Genomic DNA, 26,000 nt, shown 5'->3' on the forward strand with positions numbered 1-26,000 from the left:
CACTGAACTGCTATTTCCAGAGCCAAAGTGTCTAAAAAAGTCTAAAGAGACATCCTTCAAGTCTGCAGAAGAACATCCAATGATACAGAAAGGGCTCCTCTCCATATGTTGTCAGTGCTCCCACCTCTCATGATACGCACACTTAGCACCCTCAAAAATACTAATTGAGCACGAACAAGATGTTTTAGACAGTTAAAATCACACATCCACACAGCAGCCACTGTGAACTTTATTAAGAAAATAAATGTTTGCCAATTAAACTGCAATGACTTCACTGACTTCCCCATTTACTTGTAGAAAATGAGTTCTTTCATAACGGCTCTGGAAATCATTTATTGCCAGGTAAATGCAGAATCCCTGGCTGTGGCTGGTCTGCTCAGAACCCTGTCAGCTTTACCATGAAAGGTCTATATTCCTCTCTGCAAAATGCAAAGTCAGCAACACATCTTTCATTCAAGCAACAAAGTCATTTTTGAGGCAGATGTCACACTAGCCAAACAGCAACGTCACCTTTACATTAAGCAATACTTTCTATCATGACAGTTCCATAGATGAAATGTAATTTTTGAGGAAAAGAATCCATAAGATACCAGTCACAAATTCTCTTCATGTAACTGTTTAGTCAAGTCTTATTTCTCAGGCAGGAGAGGCTGAGCTACAATGAAACACAGCATGGTGATTTATCTTCATGAGAATGTCCTGTTGCCAATGCATCTGCTTTTGCCTCCTTTGCTTTTTATTACTCTGTGTAGTCCTGTGCAGTAAAGTCAGAACAAGGCTTCTTCATTCATCTGGAGTCAGATTTATATTCAACCCTCTAAGTGACTCACACCACTGTTTATACACATCTGTGAAAAGTAGTTCTCCATTCCTAAGTAATCCAATCATCATAAAGATATTTTCCAATGTCTTCAGCTCCAGAAGTTGTTTTAATTCCTTTCTCATCTTGTAGCCATGTAGCAGAATAGCATTGTCATGGCTATGTATAGCAGGATTTAATCCTTATTAATAGCTTCAGTAGATGGCTCGAGGATTTTTAGTACTGTAGTAGGCTTCACATGCAGCTACATAAGCAGATTCTGGGAAAAAATCATCATGGTATTCTGCTAAAAACCTGAGAAGAAAGCACACCAAAAAAAAGAGAAGAGAATATAAAACATTTAAGAGAAAAGCTTTTTTCCAATTGATTTTTAAGCTCAGCAAAAACACAGCCTGGGAATTAAGAATTATTACTCTTTGAAATTTGGCATACAAAGGATTTGCCCTATTTTTTACAAGTTTCACATAGTGAAAAACAGCCTTCCTCTTGCATTCTGAAATCCAACAAGAATTTGAAAAAAATTCCTCAAGATCAATAACAAAAAAAAACCCCAGAAAGTTAAACTATACTCAGAAAAAGAATTCAAAGAACTAGCACAGAAGGAAAAAGAAGAGATCTTTCTGCAACTTCTGCTCAGCACACTACTTTCATTTATGCCCAAACCAGTATTTTCAGTTATCACTTTTTCAGTATCTTATACAAATAGCCAGGATTCATTAAGGAGCCAAACTATATCTTTTAAGGCAAGTAAAGCTATGAATTTTCATATATTTCATGTGCCTTTAGGGTCTCCATCTTTCTGATTTAAATGTGGGTTTCAATGACAATACACATCTTTCGCAAATTCAGTTCCTTAATTTCATATTACTGCAAGATGGTCTGCAAATACTATTCAAACCACCAAGCACCCAATATTTTATCAGGTTTTCTTGCTCTGCTAGCACACAACCTTTTCTTTGGTTTAGGACTGAAAATGAAAATAAACAGTGCTGCTATGAACGCCAGTAACAAACAGCTAGAATGACTATAAGCTCCCTACTCCTTCCTTTGATTTCAAAGATACTAGGTATATAAATGGGGGAAAACGGGCAAAATGGTTATTAAACTCAAGATTATACTCAAGCTGTACTTCAGAAAAAAACACAGACCTTCAAAAATACTTGGATATTAAAGATCAGCATCAATAAGCATGGCAAAATGCTAGCTACATGTTGTAAGAGTAGGAAGCAAAAGAAAAAACAGAAAACAACGTCATTTACAGAATCTGTGTTCTCTCAAGAAACAGTGGCTGGGGTGATGACTTCACTATTGGAAACTGAAAGTATCAGTTGTGCATAGCCAATACTTTGGACATAGAAAGTCCAATTTAAAAAGAAAATATTCATGTGAATGGCATAAAAAATACAGGCCTTCTCCAACCTCACTCACTGCTGCACTGCCTGAACTGGGCATGTTCCTTGATCTAAAGAGAGCCAAAGCATCAAAGAATATTGGCAAGATCCTCTTAAATAAAGCACTTATATTCAATAAGAAATATATTAATTGCTCAGAGCTCATAGAAAATGGTGACAGTACAAAACTGCAGATAAATGAAAAAGGGTTGATTTTCCCCCAATCCTTGCAAGTGCAAGGTTTCTGATGTAAAACGTTTCAAACCACTAAAAAAGAATAGCAATTTAGAAGCTAATAAAATACCCAAGTCATCAACTGCTATGACCTCTGGCTTTAGTTAGCTATAAATCACTTTCTAGGATGAGGGGTTAGTATGGAGCAAGTGTGGAAAAGCCTAAAACTTAACAGACTTGAACCTAACTTTGAATGTACTTAGATTGTATAAAGTTAAGATGAGCAACAAGTAGTATTTGATTAATAATTCTTCATTAACACACATTAATGACTCCAAGACATTAAAAAAAAAATCACAGGGGCTGATGAAAGTCTTACTATCTTTGGATAACATTCAGTAAAACACAGTACTAAGAGCTAGATCATGCAAGGAAACATGTTTTAAAAGAACCATCAGAGGGCATTTGGGTAGCTGACAGTTCCAAGAATTTTAACAGCAAGTAATGGGAAAGGGTGATCTTTCTCTTACAAATTTCCTGACTTTTGCTTAAATCATCAGTGATACATGCCAGTTTGCTGCATGCTAGAGTGACAGCTGGTACAGATGAGAAATTTTAGCTGAGATGGTGTGCCACAGCTACAACTCAAAAAAAAAAAAGGCACACAGTCAAACATACATCTCCCTGTTTTTCATGTAACAGTTGTGAAAAGCAAAATACCCCAGAGCTAGCAAATTATTTTCTGCAGAGTAGGAGGAGAAAACTACTGAAGGAACACAGCCAGCCTCTGTCCCAGTCCCTTCTATACCTGCATACAAAGAGCAGGGGCCCTTCTGAAGCTGCTTTCTATTCAAAAGGCATCAGAGTGCAGAATGCTGGCACAGAAATATTAAGAGTCTCCTAAGACTTTTACCTACCAGATATTTGACTATTGCTTTGCTCTTGGACAAGCTAAAACAGCACCAAGATCAATTACACTGCTACCTGAAAGTCATGAGCCAAGATTTAAAGACAGAGGGAGCTGTAATTAGCAGACAGAGCCAATGTTCAGCAATAGATCAGAAAGCATACTGCTATCGAGCTATTCAGAAATTGTTTCATGATTAACTTACAAATCTGATCCATTCAGCCACCTGTTGCATTATTACCCTTTTCATTTTCATACTTTTTACAGAGTTCATATGCATACATCTATAAAGCAAGACTGCTGATGAGCAACCAAGTTCTGGGATGCACAGTCCATATTGATTTGAGACTGCATGCATTTTTCATAATGAATGTTCTTAAAAACAAACTCATGCTTTATACCATGCTTAGAGAACCGAGAACAGAGGTAACATGGCACAATGCAGTTATTTTCCTCCCTACCACATGTTCCTAGAAGAGCAACACTTCAGAAAGGTCTAGAGGGGATGGAGACAAGGGAAAAAGATGTGGGCAACTTAGGAATTCTTCAAGCTATGTTCTGATCTTCAAGTGTGGGTGTTTTTAAGCAAGCAATAGCGTCACAAATACACTACCATCTGACTGACTTATACAGGTAGATCTACCAAAAAGAAGAACTGAATTATCACTATCCACATTAGAAGGCCATTTGACACATGTCATGAACATATCTCAACAAGAGTCACTGAATTAGTATGAGTTTTAAGAGCATATTCTGGTGGGCCTTGCCTTGACACCACCAACAAAATTTATTACTGGAAGTCTCTGAATGAAGAAAAAGAATTCTTTTAAATGTCAGCTACCATCAGATGAATAAATTTAGGGACAGCCCAGAAAGTGTGAAAATGACAAAGAAGAGAAAACCTTAGTTTTTAGAAAGACATCCTCAGCCATTATGGTATAAGAAGACAGAATCCAAAGGAAAAGTTTCCAGGAAGGTGACCTTAAAAACTTCTCCTACAGAATTTTAAAAGGTAAGCAGATGCTTTGATGAGATCAGTGACCTGTTTGAAAGGCTACTGTAATGATCTATCTAAATTTGCTAGAAGACCATTATGAGTCCTAACTCTGTGAGTCACCTCATCAAAAGAAATGTCATTTGCAGATTAAGAAGTTACCTCATCTCTGACACTACTACTCAAATGCAGGATTTGAAAACTAAAAGGCTTTAGGTTCATGAAGAAATGTATATGCCACCATCTGACCCTCACAGCTCCCCAGTTTGTAGGCCTGTCTCCATCTGGAAAGCTGTTCAGGGTAAAGATGACAAAGTCCATCATAACCTCATTGCAGTCAACAGAAGAAGTGAATTGAGGTTTCAGATGTTTGTTCTAATACCCAATGGCTCAAGAACCATGCTAAAGGAGTAAACTGGCCTGTTTTGTTGACTGGACTCTTGTCACTCACTGATATATAGAAACTGAGATAATATTCCTTGGCCTTTTAAGAGGAAATGTGGAGAACCCTGAAGATGACAAGCTACCATCATAACATTTCCAAGAATCAGACTGAGTGAGCAAGAATTTAATTTTCCCAAAGACCTTTTGGGAAAACAGTCCTACAAGAGCTCAATACAGGAGTCCTTGGTTTGCCTTGAGGATGAAGACCCCATGACCAGGCCAGCACAGGTCCCTAGAGCTGCCTTCTAAGAAAGCTACTGCAACACATTTAAAGTATTTGGGGCAACCTCTAAATGTAGATACATGATCCAATCTCAACTATTGACTAGCAATATGCTCATTCAAATTCCCAGGCAACTGATGATTTGGAAAGCAGAAGGAAGAGAAGCAATCCACATGGAGAGGTTCAGGAACAGTTTATGGCAATGCAACAAACCTTAGTTGAGGACAAGAAGCACCAATGAGCACGCTGTGCAGACCAAGCAGCCACCCAAGCCCACTGAAAGTAAGAACCTGCACAATACCAGGTACTCACTAAGAAGCATTCTACCTAAAGGTGCCAAAAGTTTGAGAGGGCCCCTTTCTACTCAACCGAGCAAAGAGAATTCCTTCAGTTCAGTGTGTTTCAAAACTTGGAAAAAAATGTTGCTCTACATATTTGTGCATTCTAAACCCATGTCTCCATTTATACTCAAACTTGATTTTCTCACATTTAGGTTCCAATTCCATGAGGTTTTCTAGTGTGTCATAACCAAGTAACTGGTTAATCCAAAAAACTGAGAGGAAAAAACCCAGTATGATTCAACAATATTAATCAGTTAATAATACAATATAAGAAACATTGGCACAATGGCATGCTTTTCCATCTTTCAGAATGTGATTTTTAATTACTTGTCCTTTTACAACTGAAGCCACAATGACTCACAATGAACAAAGCAACTTTGCCTAACTAAAGATGTCTTCTAATTCATTCACCATTTGCAATGATTAATTTTTTCATTCTCAGACACAAATAACCTCTCATAATTGTACATTAGCACAGACTAGTGGTGATGATTCACCACTGCAGTTATATATAATAAAAATTACTACACAAAATTTGCTGTCAGCACCAGAGATCTATTTCTTAAGGTTATATGAAACAACTTGTCATCTTTGTATATACACATTTTATTTTTACAGTCCTCTGATTTGGCTTCCTTCTCAGAAAAATTCATCAGTATCAAAATATTTTCCTACCCATGGAGCAGAGTGGCACAATAGATACAAGCAGATTTTAGAGCATCAGTGGGGAAAAAAAAAGAGGTTTAAGCTTAAAGGAAATACTGACTTTGAAATACCTGTGGGTTTTTAACAAAACTAAAATATTTGACTATTAGCTCTCCATAATCTGAACTAATACACTGGCCTCATCTAAAAAAAAAAAAAACTTACTAGAAATTTTAGAAGCAATAATTTAATTTGAAGCAATAATTTAAAATAAAATATTTCATCACTCATTTATTCTTCTGTACGTCATCAAAGTCAAAATATCTGTCTATGCATTTCTATACCACTTCATTTTGCCTTTTTTCCCAAAATGCAAACGACATTCTCTGAAATTACCTCAGTGAAGAGGGGTCTTACTCTTGTACAAACAGGCATACTGTATCCTCCTCCTAACTCTTAATAGCTCCTATTGGTTAGCAGACTTGGGAGGGGGCCTCTGATTCCAAAACAGTTTTCCAAGCCAAGGCTGTGTGTAAATTAATGGAAACAGCAAAATAGAAATGGGCACCTTCCTGCCAGTCAATTCTCACCACTGAGACAACCTTTGGAAGCATGTTAGGCACCTTACAATGCCAGGGAATTGTAAAATAGAGCTTATTGCAGCATTTTATTTCAAAAGCGGCTGAAATAATGGAATTAGTTTAAAGCTAATACTTCCTCTTACTCTAAAGCTATTAACAGGCCAGGAGATTTAATCAGGGGTCTTTCACTAGTCCAATTACCAGTTAGCACCAGTAAGCACCAGCTAAAGCATTAGCTCCCACAGACTAAATGTGCACCAAGTGAAATTCAGTGAAACCAACTGGTTTATTTTAGACTGCAAGTACTATTATTTCAGAAGTAAATAATTTAAGATTCAGAGTTTTGTACTTAATTTGAGAATCTGATTTTCTTCTGCAAATTCTGTTATTGAGAAATCAATTTTCCTGTTCTCCATTAAGAAATTTTCATTTTGCACACTTGTAGAAAGCTGGACTAAGCACAGAGGGGTAGAGTTTCTACTTAACAAAAAAGTCAAAAAGATGCATTTCATACATTTCTTAAAAATATATGTTGTCTGGGAAATTGAGAAAAATCTTGTCTAGCAGCAGTCTGAGGGCATGACTGGAAAATATTATCCATATAGCATCTCAAAGCTAATTTAATGCATCTATCATGAACTAAGCAAACTCGAGACAACAAGCTCCCAGAAAAAGTATTACATTACACAAGTCTCAGTTTCTCAGCCCACAGGAGATTTATATTATAAATGGTAAACTATAAATTTTAGCCACAAAATCATAAATCAGAGTTATATCAGTATCTATGCAAGAACTAAATCAGTTGTGTACTGCATGCAAGTTTTATTTAAGAATACATAAACTGCTAATGCTTGGACTACTCTACTAGACATCAAAGAAGATTCAGGAGTAGTTTAATTAATGCAAGCAGACCCATAAATCCTTTGCCTGCTATTAGAGAAATTAAAAAAAGGAGAGTACTTCAGCTTCTCACTCAAGAGCAGTTCACTAAAAAAAAACCCCAAAAATAATTAAGCAGTCCTAAGTAAACTGGCTGCTGTTACCTAATACATACAGATTTTGTAGGAAATGCATACAGATTTGTTGTAGGAAAGATCTTACTGTTTCAAAAGTTAAGCCAGAACAGAACTGATATAAAATATTTATAATAATCATCCATTAATCCCCAAAAAGGAAAAGACAGAATGTGAAAATTGAAGAACTAGTACTGATGCCTAAAGATTTTTAGGTTTTTGTATCTTTCATGTATCTTTCATGAATTTATAGCTTTGTAGATTGCTAAAGCATGGCTGTAGTTTCCAGCAATTTTCCTACCTTTCTTCCCTACATTTACAAACTATTAGCTAACCTTATAAATAGTGTTTAGTCTTACTCCAAGAAGAAAACCAACTACACAGACATTCTGTTTTCCAACCAGAACCTGGACCAGACATAAAAAAAGTGGGGCAAAAGAAACCTCTGCCTTCAGTGGGCCAGGACCCCAGGGATTATTACCTAACCAATTAACCTTTTAATTGGACAGTATATGGTAAGTATAATACCTGAGTGACTTTATAAAAATTGTGGAATTACTATACCATGTGCAATTTTTGCCACATTGTCTACCTGAAAGCTTTCAAGTAAAGGTTTGCTTTTATATTCACTCCAACATTGTTGGGAACATCTATTTTCCAGGCATCAGTACAAGATGTCACCTCAAACTCAAGTTTTCTTGTGATTAGAAACAGATAAATCAGAACTATTTCTGTGATAAAAATCAAGCATGAACAATTGTCTAGAAAATAATTTTTTGACCACTTTCAATGATAAGCGGCATGAAGAAACAAATACCCAAATGAAAAACTTTTCAAAGCCCCATGTGAATACATGTTGAGAAAAAAGTATCTAATAATTTGTACTGGTTTCTGTTGCCCAGTAGCATAGCTGACAAGGAAAGCAGACTAAGAAAAGTATTTATTACAAAGCTACCTAAGATCAAATGCTTCCTACAGCAGTAACTGTAACTTTGAAGCTTTCTTGACACTGTCAAAAAAGAAAGTGCTTGGAAAAAAATAGCCTTCAAATATTTTGCTGTAACAGATACATGATATCAACATTATCCTTGCCTTGTGGGGCTCATTTGGTTTTGTTCTAGCCTGGCCTCAAGGACTGAAGCACACCCCTGGTTAAGTGTTTTCTGAAAGGAATGCAGGTTGTGTATTTGGAGGACTGTCCACCACGACACAAAGCATGGAAAAGGCGAACTACTGAAAGATTTGCTTCAAAAGCACAGTTCTATCTCCTCTAAAAATGCTGATGTGGAAACATGATTTTTATTTCTATTTATAGATGACTACACATTTCAATTAAATGCTCAGATGGAAAAGTAAAACACATACAGATACTATCACTAGAAATTTCAGTTACCTTAATCAACCCTTTTCCAATAGGCAACCTTTATTTTATGGGCTGTAGGGGACATGTTTCTCCTTCTATCTATTCTACTCCATTAAAGCTTATCCATAGAATGGATATGAAAACATGGTATTATAGGGGGACACAGTATGGGTAAATGAAGTAATGTAGAATGTAATCTTATCCCCCAATGAGTTGCAGCTGGACCCTATTACTAAAGATTAGGAGCAGGCCGGATGATTACAGGCCGCACCTGTAACCAATAAGAACTGGTGGAACAAAAGAGAAGGCAGAGAAGTCACAGGAGTCAGATGGCTGCTGTAAGGACCAAGAACAGCCAGTGCTTAGAGGAGCTGCCTGCGAGAAACTTTGAGGAGGTATGAAACTCTGAGGCTATAGAACCCTTGCACCATAATGATAAAAGAACTCTTGATATATAAGACAACGTATAATAAGAGAACTGTTGTAATATATAAGAGAACGTGGTATTAAAGACACTAAAGAACAGAGATCTGCTCTGATCAACACTCTGAAGAATCTGAACAGTTAAAAGTCTGATAAAAACTGATCTGATCCACAGTGAGTTAAGCTCTCTAAAAAATATTCACTTCAAGCAAAAATAGTCTTCCAAAAATGAGCTCTAATTCTTTTAATTTAAAGGTATTTTGAATGCCAACAAGGATCTGACAAAAGAGATGCAAAATGGAATCAGTAAAACTTGACAACTAACTGCTCCCAGAGCAAAACTGTGTTTTGTAGAAACTCTGACATTGGAAACATCTTTTATTTTCAATAAGCAATTAAACTAAAAGCATTTTAAAGCTTTCATTTCCCTGATATCTAACACAAGGTTTTTTTTATGCTGGTGTAATACTATGTTACCTTTCCCTAAGTGGCTACTGAAGTCACTGACCGAATTTAAGTTACAGTTTCCATATCTGTTCCATTACCATCTACAACACCTTCTACTCAAAGTTTTCCTAGGCAATTTTGTTTTCCAGTGTACTGACGCTGCACAACACAGAGCCAACACTAGATATCTAACCACATCCTCAATGTCATGCAGCAATACTAATTACAGTACCTGATAAACCAATCTGATCATGGGGCAGATATGACCTTACTGACTCCAGTGGTGGAGCTAGTGTAGTCACACAGAGTTGTGTATCCCTACAAACTGCATTGTGTATCCCACTGCACAGCATTACAGAGAAACCTTTCTGTTCAAAGTTCAGTTAAGACAGACATTTCTATTAAGAAATCACCATAATTAAAAACACGTTTTAAAGAACAAGTTTCTCCTCCTGCTAATATTGATAAAAATACCAATGCAGACTTTGCATTTCTTCACATGCTACTTAACCAAGTCAGACTTGTCATGCTATACATATCAACAAACTTTCACACTTCAGTTCTATATCAATGTGTTTATCAAAATTCAAAGTAGAAAATTCTGGTTCCCTTCAACTGGAATTAAAAAAATAAAAAAAATCTTATAGTCATCTTTACTCAAACTGCTATTGTTAAAATGGTATACTAATTTTACCCTAATCTTGTAGTTATTGAAAATTAGTATCTCATTTTAAACCCCCTTAGCCATTCCAGGACATTTATATCTATGTAACAATAGAAAGACTACTATGGTACATTGTGTCACATTACCTCAGAAACATCTCGAAGTGTTTTACTAAAGCCTTTAGGTTTTTGTCAGGAAAGCACATCTTCCCCAGTATTTCTGGTAGTTTTACTGTGAATAAAAGAAATAATGTTTATACCTCTTCTTGTAAATGCAACTTCAAATTACTTTTATACACTACATAGAAAAGAATATAAAAATTTCTTCTCACCACAGACCCCACTTTTCCTTGCAAGCTACTTTTTTATCTTTCAAAGCCTTACTAAATAGAAACGTGCTGAGAAGGTGAATGCTGCTGGGTTTAATGATGTTTGATAGTGTATGGGAAGTAACACTGCTTTGCCTTTCTTAAATGAAGGCTTACAGAGCCAATAAAAGATAACCAAATCTATGAATAGCCTAAAGTTCCAAATAGATTAAAATGTACATTCCTCCAAGAATAAAAATAAATTTAATAAAGCAAACAGAAAAAAAATCACACAGATATCGGGACTGGAAAAAAATATAAAGCAACTTTGATTGAGCAGAGAATTTTGCATTAGTTTACCAAACATCCTCAGCAAATGTTGAGATCCATAGATATATGAAGGAGGTGGTGGTTGATCGCTTGGTGGATAATTCTCTGGCATCAATTTCCAGGACAAAACCTATAGATAAAATATGAAAATACTGGTTATGAAAATTTTATAACATCATAAATAATTTAGAATGCACAGAACTTCAAATTCAAAGATGAAATAAGTAATACCAACAAAATCTTTTCTTACATAGCCCTACTGTGAGGTCCACAATCTTTCAATCCTTGAATGTGAGACAGTAGCATCAAAATCTGTTACCTCATTCAATTCGTTGTTTCTTCTACCTTCAAAGCCAGTAAACACCGTGCTCCCTTCTTTGCTAGGAGTCAAAGTTATAGGTGAAGATGACCCACTATGGACAGGGGTTTCTTCAAAATGAAAGGAAAAACAAAACAAAAGAAAAAAGAAAAATTTTATTACTTGTAAACTACTACCTGGAACTATAAGCCATTAAATGCATCTAAGGCCTGCTGCTAAAATGTTTGAAGTTGACGTCTTAAAAACACTGAAATTCAATTAAGGTTATCCTAAAATATACTCTCAGAAAAGCAGCTCATTGCATTCTCTGGAAAAATATACCCAAGTACTGACAATAGCCTTGTATTTCTCTCTTTGGTAATAAGGCCTCAGAGTTAAAGAATTGATACAAGAAGTTAATGACTTCCATTTCTTTCACTGAGTTTACAGCCCATGCAGCACTAAAAGAAGAACAGAACTTTATGCTTTGTTTAGGCCCAGAATGTAAAAAGAAAAGCCTACTTTTTTCCAGGTGCAGGAAGAGCTTTGGCATGGACGCGGGGGTGTCGAGGTGCCGCCGTTTGGGCTGCGGGGACGCGCTGCTCTCCGATAGCCTGTCACAGTTGGAGCTGTGGCGCGTCGAACGCCTCAGCGACTGCAGGATTTCGGGCTCAGCTTTCCGCCTCTTCGGCGTGGCTGGCTCCCCTGTGGTGGGCTGGCTGTCAGTCGACTGAGGCGTGGGTGGATTCAGCAGAGGAGGGCTTGGGGAAAGTTCCTCCTGATTTCTAGGAAATTAGGGCAGGTTTACAGAATTGACAAGGTCAGGGCTCTAGGCTCTAGGCTCTCAACAAAAGAAATTCTTCTAGTTTTATTGCCCCTCTGCCCACAGGGCAGGCTTTGCCCCCGAGCAAGGCAGCATGGACCAGATAGCTCAGTCCCTCTTGGGGACAGTGTCCAAATACCCAGGCTGCTCGTAGCTGTGGCTACCTTAAGCAAGCTTAGTGGATATCAGCTCTTTAGTGATTTATCAGCTCCCTTAGTATTTCAGCTCTTTGCTTGCTAAGGTGCCTGGCAGGCTAGAGAGGAAGCAGACAAGAGAGGAGAAGAAAAATCATCCTGGGGTTCCACAGCCATGGTTTTATTGAGGGGTCTGTGAAGGGCTCCAGTGACAGCTCTTCCTCTGCTGAATGGTCTAAAACAGCCCCTTTTTATAGGGTACAAAGGGATCCAAACTTGTCAATAGTAGGGGTTAGGGGAAAGTGACCTATGGGGTTACAGAGATAAACTAGGGTCCAAAAGGCAGAAAAGGCAGAGACGGGCTTATTTTGCTATCTCATCATGACTCAGCAGTTCTTACCATTAAGTCTCAGCCCTCCATGGAGCCCTGGCCAATTCCATGGAGTCTGCTACATAGTTTCACAGATCTTATTGAACATTTTTATTCAGGTAAAACAGTCTCCTCCCAATAACTATTAAAGTGATGAGGTCTTCTATTAAATTCTATTTTCCAGAAGTGTACTTATCTTCAAATCAGTTAAAAACCATGAATACCATATTCTCCTATTTTGTGAGATAAAGGAGTATTAAACTTCTTATATCTAACCTACCTGTTTGTATTTGTTGAGTTTTCTTTGATAGGAAGAAAGAATTTTGATGAAGTCACCTTCTTAAATTGAGCTTGTTCATAAGGATAGAGCAAAATTAAGGGAAGTGTGAAGTCAAAGGTTATTCTCAGCCCATCAACCATCTCTTTACATAGCTCGACACTAGAGGGGAAAAAAAATATGATTTTCTAAGTTGCATGGCACTATTTTTCAGCATAGTTGCACAAAATTGCTCTTTAATACAGTCCATTAACATCATAGCTACAATATACTGATTCAATCACTAAGTAATGATAAGCAAATAAAAACACACTTAAAAAGAAGGTGATTGCTCTTGTTAGCTTCAGAAATACAAGTTCTTTTAAAAGGTCTGCTTCATAACCTCAAACAAAATCACACAACTGTACTATTACATTATTCACTAAACTAATAAAATCTACTGTGGAGTAAATAAAGTTAGATGTTTTTCAGGTAAACATTATTTTGGTTTCCAAGTTCACTACACTGAAAAAAGAGGCACCTGCCAGAAAAGTAAGTACAAAACAGACTGAATCTCTGTTTAAAAGGCAAAAACAGAATTTGACCTATAGCCACTAAGCTGCAGTTAAGGCTGTGCTCAAGAGGTATCCAGTGAACCAACAAAACCAGATAGATTTGCATGAGCAGTTTCCAATGGTCTGCTCTGCTAATCAGAGCACTGCATTTGGAGGCTACCGGGAATTTCAGTTTCAGGTCTGTGTGAAAGACTTACAAAATTAGATATGAGTACATGAGCTATTACAAGAACCAAAAACACAAAGTGCAGCACACCTGCAACACCTCTAACCTTTGTGAAGGTCTTCCCTTCTCATGTTTCAAGTGCACACATGTGTATTGTAAGAGAATTTGATTCTGCCAAAATGATCCATGTTAGACATTCCAAACCTCCAATATTTCATATCACCTACTAAAACTGATACACATGAATTGGGCCAGGGGACCATCAGGTGCAGAAATTCTATAAATCCAAGAAGGTCAATAACCTTCAGTGTTAGAGCAGTAAGACAAATGCAATGAAGATGTCAGTTGAATCTCTCCTACTTAATGATCACTGAAACTATACCAGTTTTTTTTACTAAAGCACTGTTTTTTATTGAGGAAGTGGCTTGAACATGAACCTGTAAAAATCATAATGTGTGTAAAACCTTCTGTTCGTATTTCTGATATTTTATCTAACCTTTTGTTTGGGAGATTATACTACAAAGAAGGAAAAGTGTCAATCTGTCAAAGAATGAATGACACCAACATAAAACAAGACACTCAGGCTAAAATATTGCAAGGAATAGCATAAATACACACCATTGAAACAGAACACGAACACAAGTCAGGATTTCTCATTGATAAAAATAACAAGATTTCACCCCATTGTACTTAGATAGCAGCAGTCTCATCTAATATCAAAAATCTTTAACGTAAGAGAAAATAATCCCCAAAACAATCAAAAACCACCACACTGCAAACATGTATGGTCAGTGCATTTTTTAACATGGTAGAAGAACATACAGCTCAGCTGAGAAAACAGACTAAAACACAAATTTCAACAAATCACAATTTGTGTTACCACAGTTTTGCTATATACTGTCTCTAGGATTTAAGAGCATATATCCATTTAAAACAAACAACTTGCACTTGGAATTCTTTAGAAGTGTTTGTATTAAATTTTTATCCTTTTTAAAACATGAACCTGTTCAAGTTTATCTAAGCAGGGTATTCTTATATCAGATATGAAATTCTCCACATTGACAACAGCAACACATTCTTCAAAACAGATCTCAGTATTTATAAGAATTTACATGATAAAACAGAATATTGATACTTTTGCATAACAACTTTTCAGAGTACAGGGACTCTCACTGGTAAACAAATTCTCAGTGTTACTCTGCTATAGTTATCTGTCAAATACTTTGAGCCCTGTAAATAGATATACATTATGGTATAAGCTCACAGAAGTGACAGCTATAAAACTGAACACAGAATGCAAGGTCATTCTTCTTGTGACAACAGCAGTGGACTAAAGATTACTCACTTCTTCTCTGGTGGCACATAATGAAGATTCATATTAGCATGTGGAGTCATCTGATGGTGCCGAGACCTTTCATTGGCTGAAAAAGCAGCATTAATTGCAAAGTGTTTTACATATGACTCCAAGATGGTTATTATATTTGTCTGGCAAGGAAGCTTCACTAGCTGAAAAAGAAACAAAAAAAAAAAAAGTCTTACAAAACTAGTAAGTTGTAATGTACCAACTGATTTAGTAAATATCTAGTGCATAAAGCAAATTCAGGACTATAATTTCAACACTTAAACTGCATTTTTTATCAACATGAGAAGAAACAAGAAACATGGTCAGATTAACAAGTCTGCTGCATTTCCACCTTTCAAAAGCAATCTGCATTCTAAAGCACCATGAGGAACCACAACAGTACACTGCTAAATATGACAAGCCACTGTTATAGCTATAGAGAACGCTACTCCCTACACTTTATATTCTTCCTTGCCCTGTCAACATGGAGCTAGAAAGGTGAAGTTAAAAACCTCCAGGAGTTGTATAAACAAAAACTACTTTTGACACCCTCCTCACACCTCCATGCACATTAGAGCCCCAACTTTTATTTTATACCCTTTTTCTTCTATTAATATAGTAGCAGTCTTCCTCAAGCTTCTTTTTCAAGACTTCAGGAATTTCTATGCTTATTGCTCTTTCTTCCATGTCCCTTTTTGTATGAGTGTCTTGTTCTTCTTTCTACAACAGATCAGTAAAAGAAAACAATATATTGGTTGTGAAACAATAACTTCAATAATGATACAAGTGGATAATAGCCTTAAACTATTTAACAATACTGCTCTTGAAAACATCTGCAAATTAATTTTAATTTTTTTTTTAATTTTACGTTCTCTTAAATATTTAACTAAAGAAAAAAAAAAAACAAAACAGAAATTTGTCAGGTGTTGCTGCTTCAGATCACCCACACTGTAGCAGTAAAAATCTACACATCTTCACACCAACTGTTTACAGGTAGAAAAATAAATGTTTCTTTTTCTTGAAAAAAGTCCTCTCTACCTTTTAATTTAAGACCAGGGTTGATATGCCTGTCTTACAGTAAAATACAAGACAAACATCCTGCTGCTATCAGGGTTTGTTCAACCTGCATAGACAAGTAAATTTTTACAGCATCCACAAAAGTGGAAAATCTAGTCTGCTACATTTTCTCCACATAAGCCTTTTGTGTAGAATGAGAGAAAAAGAAACAAATGTGTATTTTTAGCATAATATCATACAGTTCTATAAGAAAATGACATTGTATAATTTTCAAAATCACAATCAGAGTAAACACCAGGAATAAGATAATTATGCTTTTAATTATCGCTAAATAACCAGTTGTGGCCTATATTTCATCTACTTCAATTTTTCCAGAGTTTCAAGTGCAGATGTTTAAATTCTATTAACTTAAGGAACACACAAAAATACCATTTCTGTCCTCTCATCTATGTCACTTTCTTCACTCTTTATTTCTTCATCTGTTCCTTCATCACTGTCATCAGAAGAAGAACTACTTATAGCTGCATAAAAGAGATTTCACATATTCATTAATACATTACAGAGCTTATGACCAATCAGTTTGAGGCCTCAATGCAAAAACAACCCAAAAAACCAAAAAACCCAACCCACTAAAACATCACAATTATCTTGTTATATTTAATGAGGATGAGTAATTCTAATTGAATTAAACATGCATTATTTACAGCCCACTACAAATATTTTAAACATGTAAGATGACTTAATAGGAAGTATTCTTCCTCTCTAATTGAAAAACACTCACTTTTAAAAGCTCCCTACATTCCTGAGCACCCACATTTTCATTGGACTTTAGTTCTGCACAGGGGATTAACATATTAATCGTTCAATCAAAGGGCATGAATCTGTGCAGCAGCAGTTCCCAGAACATCAGTTATGTGCCAGCCAATATTCCTGCTGGCTTTCTAGTCACAAAGGAAAATGCAGGAAATTAAAAATCTGGCTTGAAAGTGAAATCAGCCAGTCAGCTGACAAGAAACAGACCTTTGTGTGAGGTAGACTGGGGGAAAAAATAATCTTATTGCCCTCAAAAATACAAAAACACTAGCAGGGAAATGTTGTGTTTCCTAACCTCAGACAAAGAAATATGAGGGGTTCTCACACCTATTAATACTACACTAAAGAAAACAGCACTGAGCTCTGAAATCACTGATTAGAACAGCTGAGTAGAAGAGATGCAAGGAGAAGCCTCTAGATTACAAGAAGAAAACAGATATTCCAACTTAACAGATGCTTAGCATGAAACATAGTTCTCACTCTTCATATGACTGCCTTTGAATATTTCAGAAAGGACCAGGATACTCTCATGGCAAGTGACACTTATCCCCATGTCAAGGCATCCCACCAGTTACCAAAGGATGAAAACAAACTCACAGTTTTCGCTACTCTCATCATTTTCTTCAGCAGGAAGGCTTTTTAACACAGAGTCAACACCAGGCAACCTGCAGCGTCTCTTCTTTCTTCCCTTTCTTCTCCTACAGAACATAAAATGGTTCACTGACATCTGGGTAATATTATTTCATTTGTTTATCCTAACTAATTTGATTATGTGCAAATGCACAGGAAACCTATGTTTGAGCTATTTTCATTAATTAAAGCTGAAATTATTTGGACAACACTTATTTGAGAGTGGATACCCCAATATCTGTACATTATCTCACATGCATGTTCTCAAGCAGATCCTTGGGCCATGGCCAACCAATATTAGATTATTGCCTTTGGCTCAAAAATACTTCAGGTTTTTCCTGCAGTGCTTTGCAAGTACATTTCTTTGGGAAGATGCAGATCCAATACAGAGGCATTTCAGAGCAATAGTTAAGAATAACACAGCTATTGAGTTGTTAGTCTTTTAGAGTGTTAATAGCAATCCACAGGTCTCTAGCTTAGAGTAGCTCTCTAGAATGCACTGACTGCATTATGCATCTACCTACCACCTACAGCATGAGCTCAGATGCCAAGCTCAGTTGTAGACACCTGGATGTATGTGTCTGAATCTGAAAATGAATCTCATTTCTTTTGAGGCCAAAAGGATTCCTTACATGCGAGCCACAGCCTTCCGTGCCAATTTACGCTGTAATCTGCGGTTTTCGTCTGTATCCCGAAGAACATGGTCTTCAGCTGCCCATCTATCCCAGCTAAGGACAGGTCAAAAGAAAGTATAAAATTACTATGAATATATGCCACTCATGATTACCAATGAATTAATATACTTTAAATCTACAAAGGACTCATTTAATGTCATTCAGAAGCAACATCTGCATCACAAGGTTTGCACTCTTCTCTGTTGACATGGCTTCAGCTCTCACATTGCCATCTGAAATCTCTCAAGCCTTGACTTAACCCAAAACAGCATTTCTAGCACTGACACATGCTATCAACCACAGCCAAGACACTGCAGTCATGTACTGATAATCAAACAATCCAGAGCTAGATTTAACAAAGCATAAAACTTTTGTTAATGGAAACTTAGGTGCCATAAGTATATGGCATAGGCAGATATCCCTTAAGGTTTAAACTCACATCTATCAAACCAATTACACTAAAATTTATGGATACAGACCAATGTCAACATGAGCGACTACATTAAAGGCATTCACAAAAATAAAAATACTCCTGCAAACATTGGCTCTTTGATATTCCATGCAAAGCCTGTCTTTGCAGAATAAAATAGAAGAAATGGAAGAACTGAAGCCACACGTATAGGTTCTTACCTTCTGTTCCAACCGTTAAAATGGATCAGATATTCTGGAATCTTTCTGCCTTTCTCATCTTTTCCAACAACAATATCAACAATCTGAAACAAATATTGAAGGGTACATATTAAAAAGCTTGAGAGAAAGTAAGCCTTCGGGTATTTAGAAAGTTTATACACAAAGAAAGAAAGAAAATTAAATAGACTTGATATTTTGCCAGTAAATATTGACATGAACAGAACGATTATACTAAATTATCAGAAAACCTAGCTTTCTTGCTGACTACTCTTAACATTGCAGACTGCTCACTATCTTCCTCCTATCCTCAACGGTCCCACAAGGGAGACATCAAACAGTGCAGTAGCACAGTATGAATATGCAGATTTGGGCTACTTACACTTTCTCTCCTGTGCTGTCTGCTCAAGCCCCCTAAGTTCTCTATACATAAACCTCAGAAATACTGCTCTGTTGAACATCACAGACTCTCAGCCACAAAACATTAAGAGGCTTTGGGAATATCTCAACCCTTGTTTTCTTCCATTTTCACCAATGTGCAATGGCAAGAATGAAAGGGCCTGCACCTCAAAAGAAAAAGATGTGGTGCCTGCACTTGAGTGGCTTTCAATAAATCATTATCAGTACTTAGGCTACAGTGATGTTTCAATTTGGGTGCCCAGAATTTAAGAACTACTGATGGACTCACAGACAGTTATGCTGTTTACAGTACTAGGCAGTAAAGAAGAGGTACAATGCATTTTTTTACTCAGGTTATAGGTTTATAGGGACAGCAACTACAGCTGTCAGGTTGTTAGGACACTGGAGTAAATGTACAAACAAAAGGGCAGCCCAAAATATTACAGGATGGTGGCATTACTAAACAAAGATGTTTGAGAAACATGGATAAGCACAACTCGCAAACCTGCAGCAAAAAGTACTAATTTCATCAAGAATCCAGTTACAGCACTTCCTTTTTTATCCCCCTCTGTAACAAAAAAACACCCAGAATTCTAAGTCAGACACAGATGACTTAGGATTGAAAAATAACCTTGTGTATCACTGGTACCTTAAAACAACACTATTTACATAAAGCTCTATCATTACTCTCACTACCCTTACGGTTAGGCCCTAACTGAGGCAGTCACCTCTTACTGCAACACCTACGGCCCACCGCGCGCTGCTCACTCTCCTATTTCCGTATATTCTCCTTCGCCAACGGTACCACTTATACCTTTCTGAAACGCAGAGGGGCGGGCAGTAAGCGTGGGAAAGCGTGAGAGGAAATAAATCCAGCTACACTACAAAACTGCAGGGGCGGCAGTAAGACTTCAGAATTACTTTGCAGGTGTTCAGCCGGGAGCGGAAGGCGGGAAGCGCGGCCGGCACTCCCAGGGCGGCTCGGGGCCCCGCTGTCTACCTGCCGCGGCGGGCAGGCCCCATCGCCAAGGCCCAGAGGCTCCCAAACAGCTGCTACGCGCACCCCCACCCCCGGGGCTCCCGTGGCGCGGGGAGAGAGCTGAGCCCCACCGGGGCACCGGCCTGAGCCGCCCGCACGGAGCAATAACGGAGGGAGGCCAGGCCCGGCGGGGACGGCACCGCCTCGCTTCGTCTCCCTGTCCCGTGGCGGCCCCCGCACCGCGGCCTCCCCGCCTGCTCCCCCCTCCCCGGGCCGGCGCCCGTTTTCCCGCAACAAGTGCAGCTGCCGGCGGAGCCGCCTCCCCGTCCGGGCCCAGAGCCGCTTCCCGCGCCACCTCCCGCCCGGGGGCGCGCCCAGCGCCCGGCGGGAGCAGTAACGGGAGAGCAGGAGCCGTAACGGGAGCGGGCGGGCCGCGCGCCGGCCCCGCCCCACGCCCTCCCGCCCGGGGAGACGCGGGAGGGGTAGGCAGGAGAGCGCGCGGCCGGTCACCTTGGCATCATAGAGCACTTTGGCTTTGGTGGGGTCGGGCTCGAAGCAGAGAACTCTCTCTCCCCGGTGGAACTTAAATTTCATTCCCCGCGAGGTCATTTGTTCATCATGGCGCAAAGGAGAGGAGCCCCGCCCGCTCCCGCGGGGAGGCGCCGCGGACGGCCCGGCCCCGCCCCGCCCCCGGCTCCTCCGGCGGGGGCGGGCGGCCGGGACGGAGCGGGGATGCAGCGCCTGGCTTCCTCTGCCCTCGGCGGGGGAGCGGCGTTCGGCCCCGGGCGCTGCGGGGACGGGCCGCCCGCCTGTGCCCGCCCCGCCGGTCACGCGGGGTGCGCGGCGCGGGATGCGGGAGCCGGCGGCGGGAGGGGCGGCGGCGGCGGCGGCGTGGGGGACGCGTCCCGCCGGGCGGAGGGGCGGCCGCCCGCCCTGGGCCGGGGGAGTCCCTGCAGGAGGCGAGAGCTCCCGGCCCTGCCGGCGGTGCCTCGGCGCCAGGGGGCCGGGCCTGTGCCCGCCAGCGGAGCGGGGCGCGGGTGAGGATTAAGTGCACCCCGAGAACAACAGCGGCCCTTCTCTCTGCTGCTGCTGCTTTCCCTAAACATCAGCAGACATCCCCATCCCTCACCCTCTTTCCCGCGTTCTCCGCTAAGCGAAGAACCGCCCCTACTCCCAAGATGGCTTTGTGTACATTGTAACTTCCCGCAAGGTTTGTTTTGCTCTCCGTTGTTCTTTCAGCCTTCCTTCAGGAAAATAAAACCAGGAATAAATAGGGTGTTGGGACTAGAAACCCAATCCGCTGTTTAATTTCAGATTCTACAAGCACACATATAGTGCAGATAATCAAAATCAATACACAGCTTTCTTGCCAGTTTATGCTGCGTGATGCCTGGAAGGGACCTCATGGGGCTCAGCCAGGGGAACGCTGCAGTTTCCCACACGATGTTATTAGATGCTCCCTCAGGCTGTTGCAGTTTTTATGCGAATTCTGGATTTCTGATTTACACAAGACCATAACAGGGCTGGGAGGCCTGGGCTCAGCCAGCCTTGTGGAAAGACCAGTTAATTTGTGATTATTTAGCATTTCTGAAGTTGTTTTTCTGTGGAAGCTGTTCAGGAGATGGATGACTCTAGACCGTGCAACTGTGCATACACTAGTTTGGTGCTAAGGAGAAGAGGATTTTAAATCCTCATATCTTTTTTCTGCTCACTGAGGCTGATAGCAAAGCTGGAAGCTGTAAGGAATGCCATGGGAAAGAACATGGAGTTCTAGTGTATTACCAGAAAGTTTCTTAAGGTAAAAAGTGATAGGGGGTACCAGAAAACAAGACTCTGAGAAGGTGACTGCTCCTTGGGATAGGATGGACTGAGTACTCAATTTCTTTTGATTCAAAAGATACATATTTTTATAGTGGGAATGGTAGGAAAAGCCTGTAAACCTGCTGCTAAGACTGGGTGGGGTGAGAGAAGCCAATTAATGGAAAAGAGTGAGAGAAATTAAGAAAGCATTCCTGAAATACACTGATGCTAAGGTTAGAAAACAGACTCCAAAAGTGCATGGATGCAATGTCAATTGCAGGAAGTGTTACCTAAGCTGTTTTTTGGGGGTTTGCTTGTTTGGTTTTTGTTGTTGTTGTTGTTGGGGTTTTTTTCTTGGTTTTTTGGTTTTTTGTTTGTTCGGTTTGTTTGGGTTTTTTTGCAAGATAAAGAATATGGTGTTTGGAGAACAAAGCTGCTTCCATGCCTTAAAAATGGGGCAAAACCAGCAACAACAAAACAAGGGAAGAATCACCAACTTGTGCTTGTGTCCCTGCCTCCAACCTGGTGAGAAGAGTACTCACACAAGAGGAGCCTCACACCACTTCTGCATAAACAGCTTATGTGTTTCCACACTGCCTCCTAGATTTCTCCTTTTCCTTCCTCCTCACTGGTATCCACTTGCAAACTCTGCTTTTTGTTCGTCTCAGCTTCTCCTAGTTCACCCCAGCCCACTTTTATGGCTCCCACCCACTCTACTCCTCAAATCTTTGGACTCAAATTTCTTTCTGCTTGGGTCTCCTAATATTATATACAGCTCTCTGCCATAGCATTTGAGATCCAGTTGTTGCCCTTTCTACTCTCTCCCTGCTCCCACTCTGGGATAGATGCACATGTACATCCGTCTTATCTCCCTGAGCCACCTTGCTGTAGATAATCCTTGCCTGCAGATCCCTGGTCTTGCCAGATCTCCTACCAAGGCTCCTCCTCTAGCAGGGCTTTCAAAATCCTGTATGTGAGCTGTGCTTAACTAAGATCCACCCAAAGGGACATGGGAGAGAAGAAATGCTGGTGTGTTTATGGAAAACCTGTGATAGTGCTACCCAGGCAATGCCTACTTCTAGATAAAATACAGAACGTGGACTTTTCAAAGGTACGGAGTTCTCCATAGTGAAGACTGCCAAATGGCTGCCCAAAATCAAAAATATAGAGCGATAGCCACTTGGAAAATGGTGTTTGTGTGTGTATGAACATACTGCCCATGTAGCACCTCCCGTGAGTTGTTCCTACCATGTACAGCACATAAACAAAAGGCCCAGTATAGATCTACGAGATTTAGCAAAGTTTGAACTGCAGCTCCTCACTCACAGGCAGCAAGGAGACAGCACAGGCAGCAATGTCGGGCAGCATCTGCAGGACCATCGTCCCAGACACCGAGGAACAGTGAAGGGGGGTGGGTGGTGCGAGAGGCCGGCGGCCGGGTTTGGTGAATATTGCTGAAGCAGGAGATGAGCTGACCCACCACGTATTTTGAGGACATTCCCAGGACACTCACTACATCGCCTCCAGGAAAGAAAAGCAGATTTACAGCTCCTCTGGGAGGCAGAGCAGCCCGCGAGTGGAGACTCCGGCCTCTTGCCAAAGTGAACCCAGCGAGATCATGAGGGCTAATTCGGCTAATTCGAGGATCTATTTCAGCTGCCCGCCTCCCCGGAGGCTCAAAGCACGCTCTGAGAAAGTTTTGTTCAAGGACAAGTTTTATTTCGACAAGGCGTTGTGTTTGTGAGGGGGAAGATGGAGGCGGCGCAAGGCTCGCTGGGAGCTGTAGTCCTGCGGTGGGCGCGGGCAGCGCCCCGGCCCCGCGGGGAAGAGGTGTCGGGGTCCCCTGAAGAGGGAAATTCCCCACCTGGATCCTTCCTGCCCAGAGCACTGGGAACACCAAGAGGAGAACAGGGGTGCCCGCGGCCTGCCCACGGTCTGCTCTGTGCGGAGCCTCCAGTGCCGCGGTTACGCTGTGTGTAACCTCATTTTTACCCGCACGGCTGCTGGTGCCGGGCTTCTCGCTGCACGTCCGCAGGCAAACACAAAGGTGGCAGCAGCCTAAAGACACACCCGGATAGTCTGGCAAGATGCAATATGCAAACTGTTAGTTCCCGTTGTTGTTTGAATCTGCCCTGCTTTTCATTGTTTCTCCTGGGATCGCTGTTCGGGTGCCAGGTGTGTATTTACCTGGCTCACCTGGATTGGTGCGGTGCTGAAGGGAAGACACGGCAGTAGAGACAAGGGATGTTTCCATGAATCCCAGCACACACACTGTCACTGCTGCTTGTAAATCCCGGTGAGATTTCAGTTATACCTAAGCAATCAATAATTCTTTTAGCCCTGCACTGAGTTCTGTAAAATCCCTCCTTGATTTTGTTCAGCCTGGAAATGGCAAGCAGACACTTTTAAGCATTCTGAGAGTATTTTGGCTTTATGAGGCTCTCATCGCATTGGCCACATTGGAATCTCAAAACTGTGTAACTTTCTTCCTAAACTTTTATACTTTTATTCAACAGCCATCACCTGCATGTTATCTTCTATGTTTTGCTTGTTAGAAAGCAAAATTATTTGTTCTGGTATTGATTAGGACAAAATAATGTGTATATATACATATATATATATATATATATATTTTTTTTTTTTTTTTTTTTTTTTTTTTTTTGTAGAGTGCCATTCTTCTTTTTTGCTCCCTCATTTTTTAAAAGTAATTATAACCAGGAGTTTTAGTATTAGGATCATGGAAATTTCCCCACTAATATCACAGGACACTCAGAGGAAGCAAAGGACATCCACAATAAGCAGGAGGAGGAGGCAGTGAGTGTCAAAGCACAGCTCACAAGAAAGAGACTACAATCCTTTAAGAATATTGTATTGTTTAAAAATCTTGCTGTATTGCAGTGCAGAGAATACAACTTCAGTGAGTTTCTGCACATTTAATGAAGCAATAACCCACTTGTCTTCTCCCTGAAGTTAATAAAAAATTAGCCTAACACCAACATAATGCTATCCTTGATTATTTGAGAAAATCCTCAAAAAGCTGAAATGGTGAATGTTTAATAAGGGGAACACACTTCTTCAGGACCTCTAAACTATATATATATACATAAATACTAAGCTATCTGCTTAATTTTATTAAGGCAAACACTGCTGCTTAATTATTTGCTTGATTTTATTAAGGCAAACCCTGTTGCTTTCAAATCTCCTAAAGTTAATCCCTAATGTTTACACTCATTTTGCTGTTTACATTGGCTTCATGAACCTTCAGTGTAAACAGAGAAAAAGAAGTAAGGATTCTTCCCATGAAACAGCTCAAGAAAGAAATTCTGATATCACTTAAATGAAGCGTGCTTCCTGTTTCAACATAATTAAATTCTGACATCTTAAAAATAAAAACAAAGAGAAGGAAAAAAAACCACCCTAATTTACTCTTAAAGCTACAGACATCTCAAGGATAAAAAAGAACTACAGATGGCGAGATTATTGTTACCTATGAAGGACATTCCTCCTGGTGTTCTTATTTGGGTGTCTGTTTAAACAGAGAGGTTTCAGCCAAAGCAATTGCTGTTTCTAGGATCAAAACTAACATTTGTTCTGCACAAGGAAAAACATATTTCCTGGTTCTAATGCCCTCACAGAATCACAGAATATGCTGAGCTGGAAGGGACCCACAAGGATCACTGAATGCAGCTCCTGGCCCTTCACAGCTCCATCCACCATGTGCCTGACAGTATTGTCCAAATGATGGTGACCTTAACGTCACAGGTGCCTTCTGCCATCCCTGTGAAGGTAAGACCAGATTCTTGCAGCTGGACTATGTTTATAACACCAAATAAAACAAGTGAAGGCACTTGGCTTTTTGGCCAAGTACCAAGACCTGACCAGATCCATTTTATAAACCAGTTGATTTCTTTCCATGGACCTACAATACAACTGTTAGCATGTTTGTGCTTTTTTTATTCACTCTTTCTTTTCCTGAAAAAAAAAGGGTTATTGGAGTGACATTTTCATAGTATGAAGCTGAGAACACGTG

The 26,000-nt window shown here is 39.9% G+C and overlaps 1 protein-coding gene across 1 annotated transcript; it reads right to left on the bottom strand.

Annotated features, from left to right (window-relative positions):
• Positions 1-211: 211 nt before the first annotated feature.
• MSL3 (MSL complex subunit 3) lies at positions 212-20,919 on the bottom strand. Its single transcript, XM_036381933.2, has 13 exons — positions 20,681-20,919; positions 18,796-18,878; positions 18,124-18,219; positions 17,459-17,559; positions 16,478-16,569; positions 15,629-15,751; positions 15,035-15,195; positions 12,973-13,131; positions 11,888-12,150; positions 11,387-11,496; positions 11,098-11,197; positions 10,577-10,661; positions 212-1,114 (listed from the first exon to the last, which is right to left on the bottom strand). Exons 1-13 carry the CDS (start codon positions 20,777-20,779, stop codon positions 1,015-1,017), a joined length of 1,572 nt encoding a protein of 523 aa, XP_036237826.1. The 5' UTR covers positions 20,780-20,919; the 3' UTR covers positions 212-1,014.
• Between the last annotated feature and the right edge of the window lie 5,081 nt (positions 20,920-26,000).

Source organism: Molothrus ater, chromosome 2 (genome assembly GCF_012460135.2).
Source record: "Molothrus ater isolate BHLD 08-10-18 breed brown headed cowbird chromosome 2, BPBGC_Mater_1.1, whole genome shotgun sequence".
NCBI lineage: Eukaryota > Metazoa > Chordata > Aves > Passeriformes > Icteridae > Molothrus > Molothrus ater.

What these genes read in the sequence shown, in the direction of transcription:
- MSL3 (XM_036381933.2), bottom strand. Translation starts at nt 20,779, where the DNA reads ATGACCTCGCGGGGAATGAAATTTAAGTTCCACCGGGGAGAGAGAGTT. An exon ending in AAGTGCTCTATGATGCCAAG is followed by an intron (nt 18,879 to 20,680) that starts GTGACCGGCCGC and finishes TATTTGTTTCAG; the next exon opens with ATTGTTGATATTGTTGTTGG. An exon ending in AACTCAACAAATACAAACAG is followed by an intron (nt 12,151 to 12,972) that starts GTAGGTTAGATA and finishes CTAATTTCCTAG; the next exon opens with AAATCAGGAGGAACTTTCCC.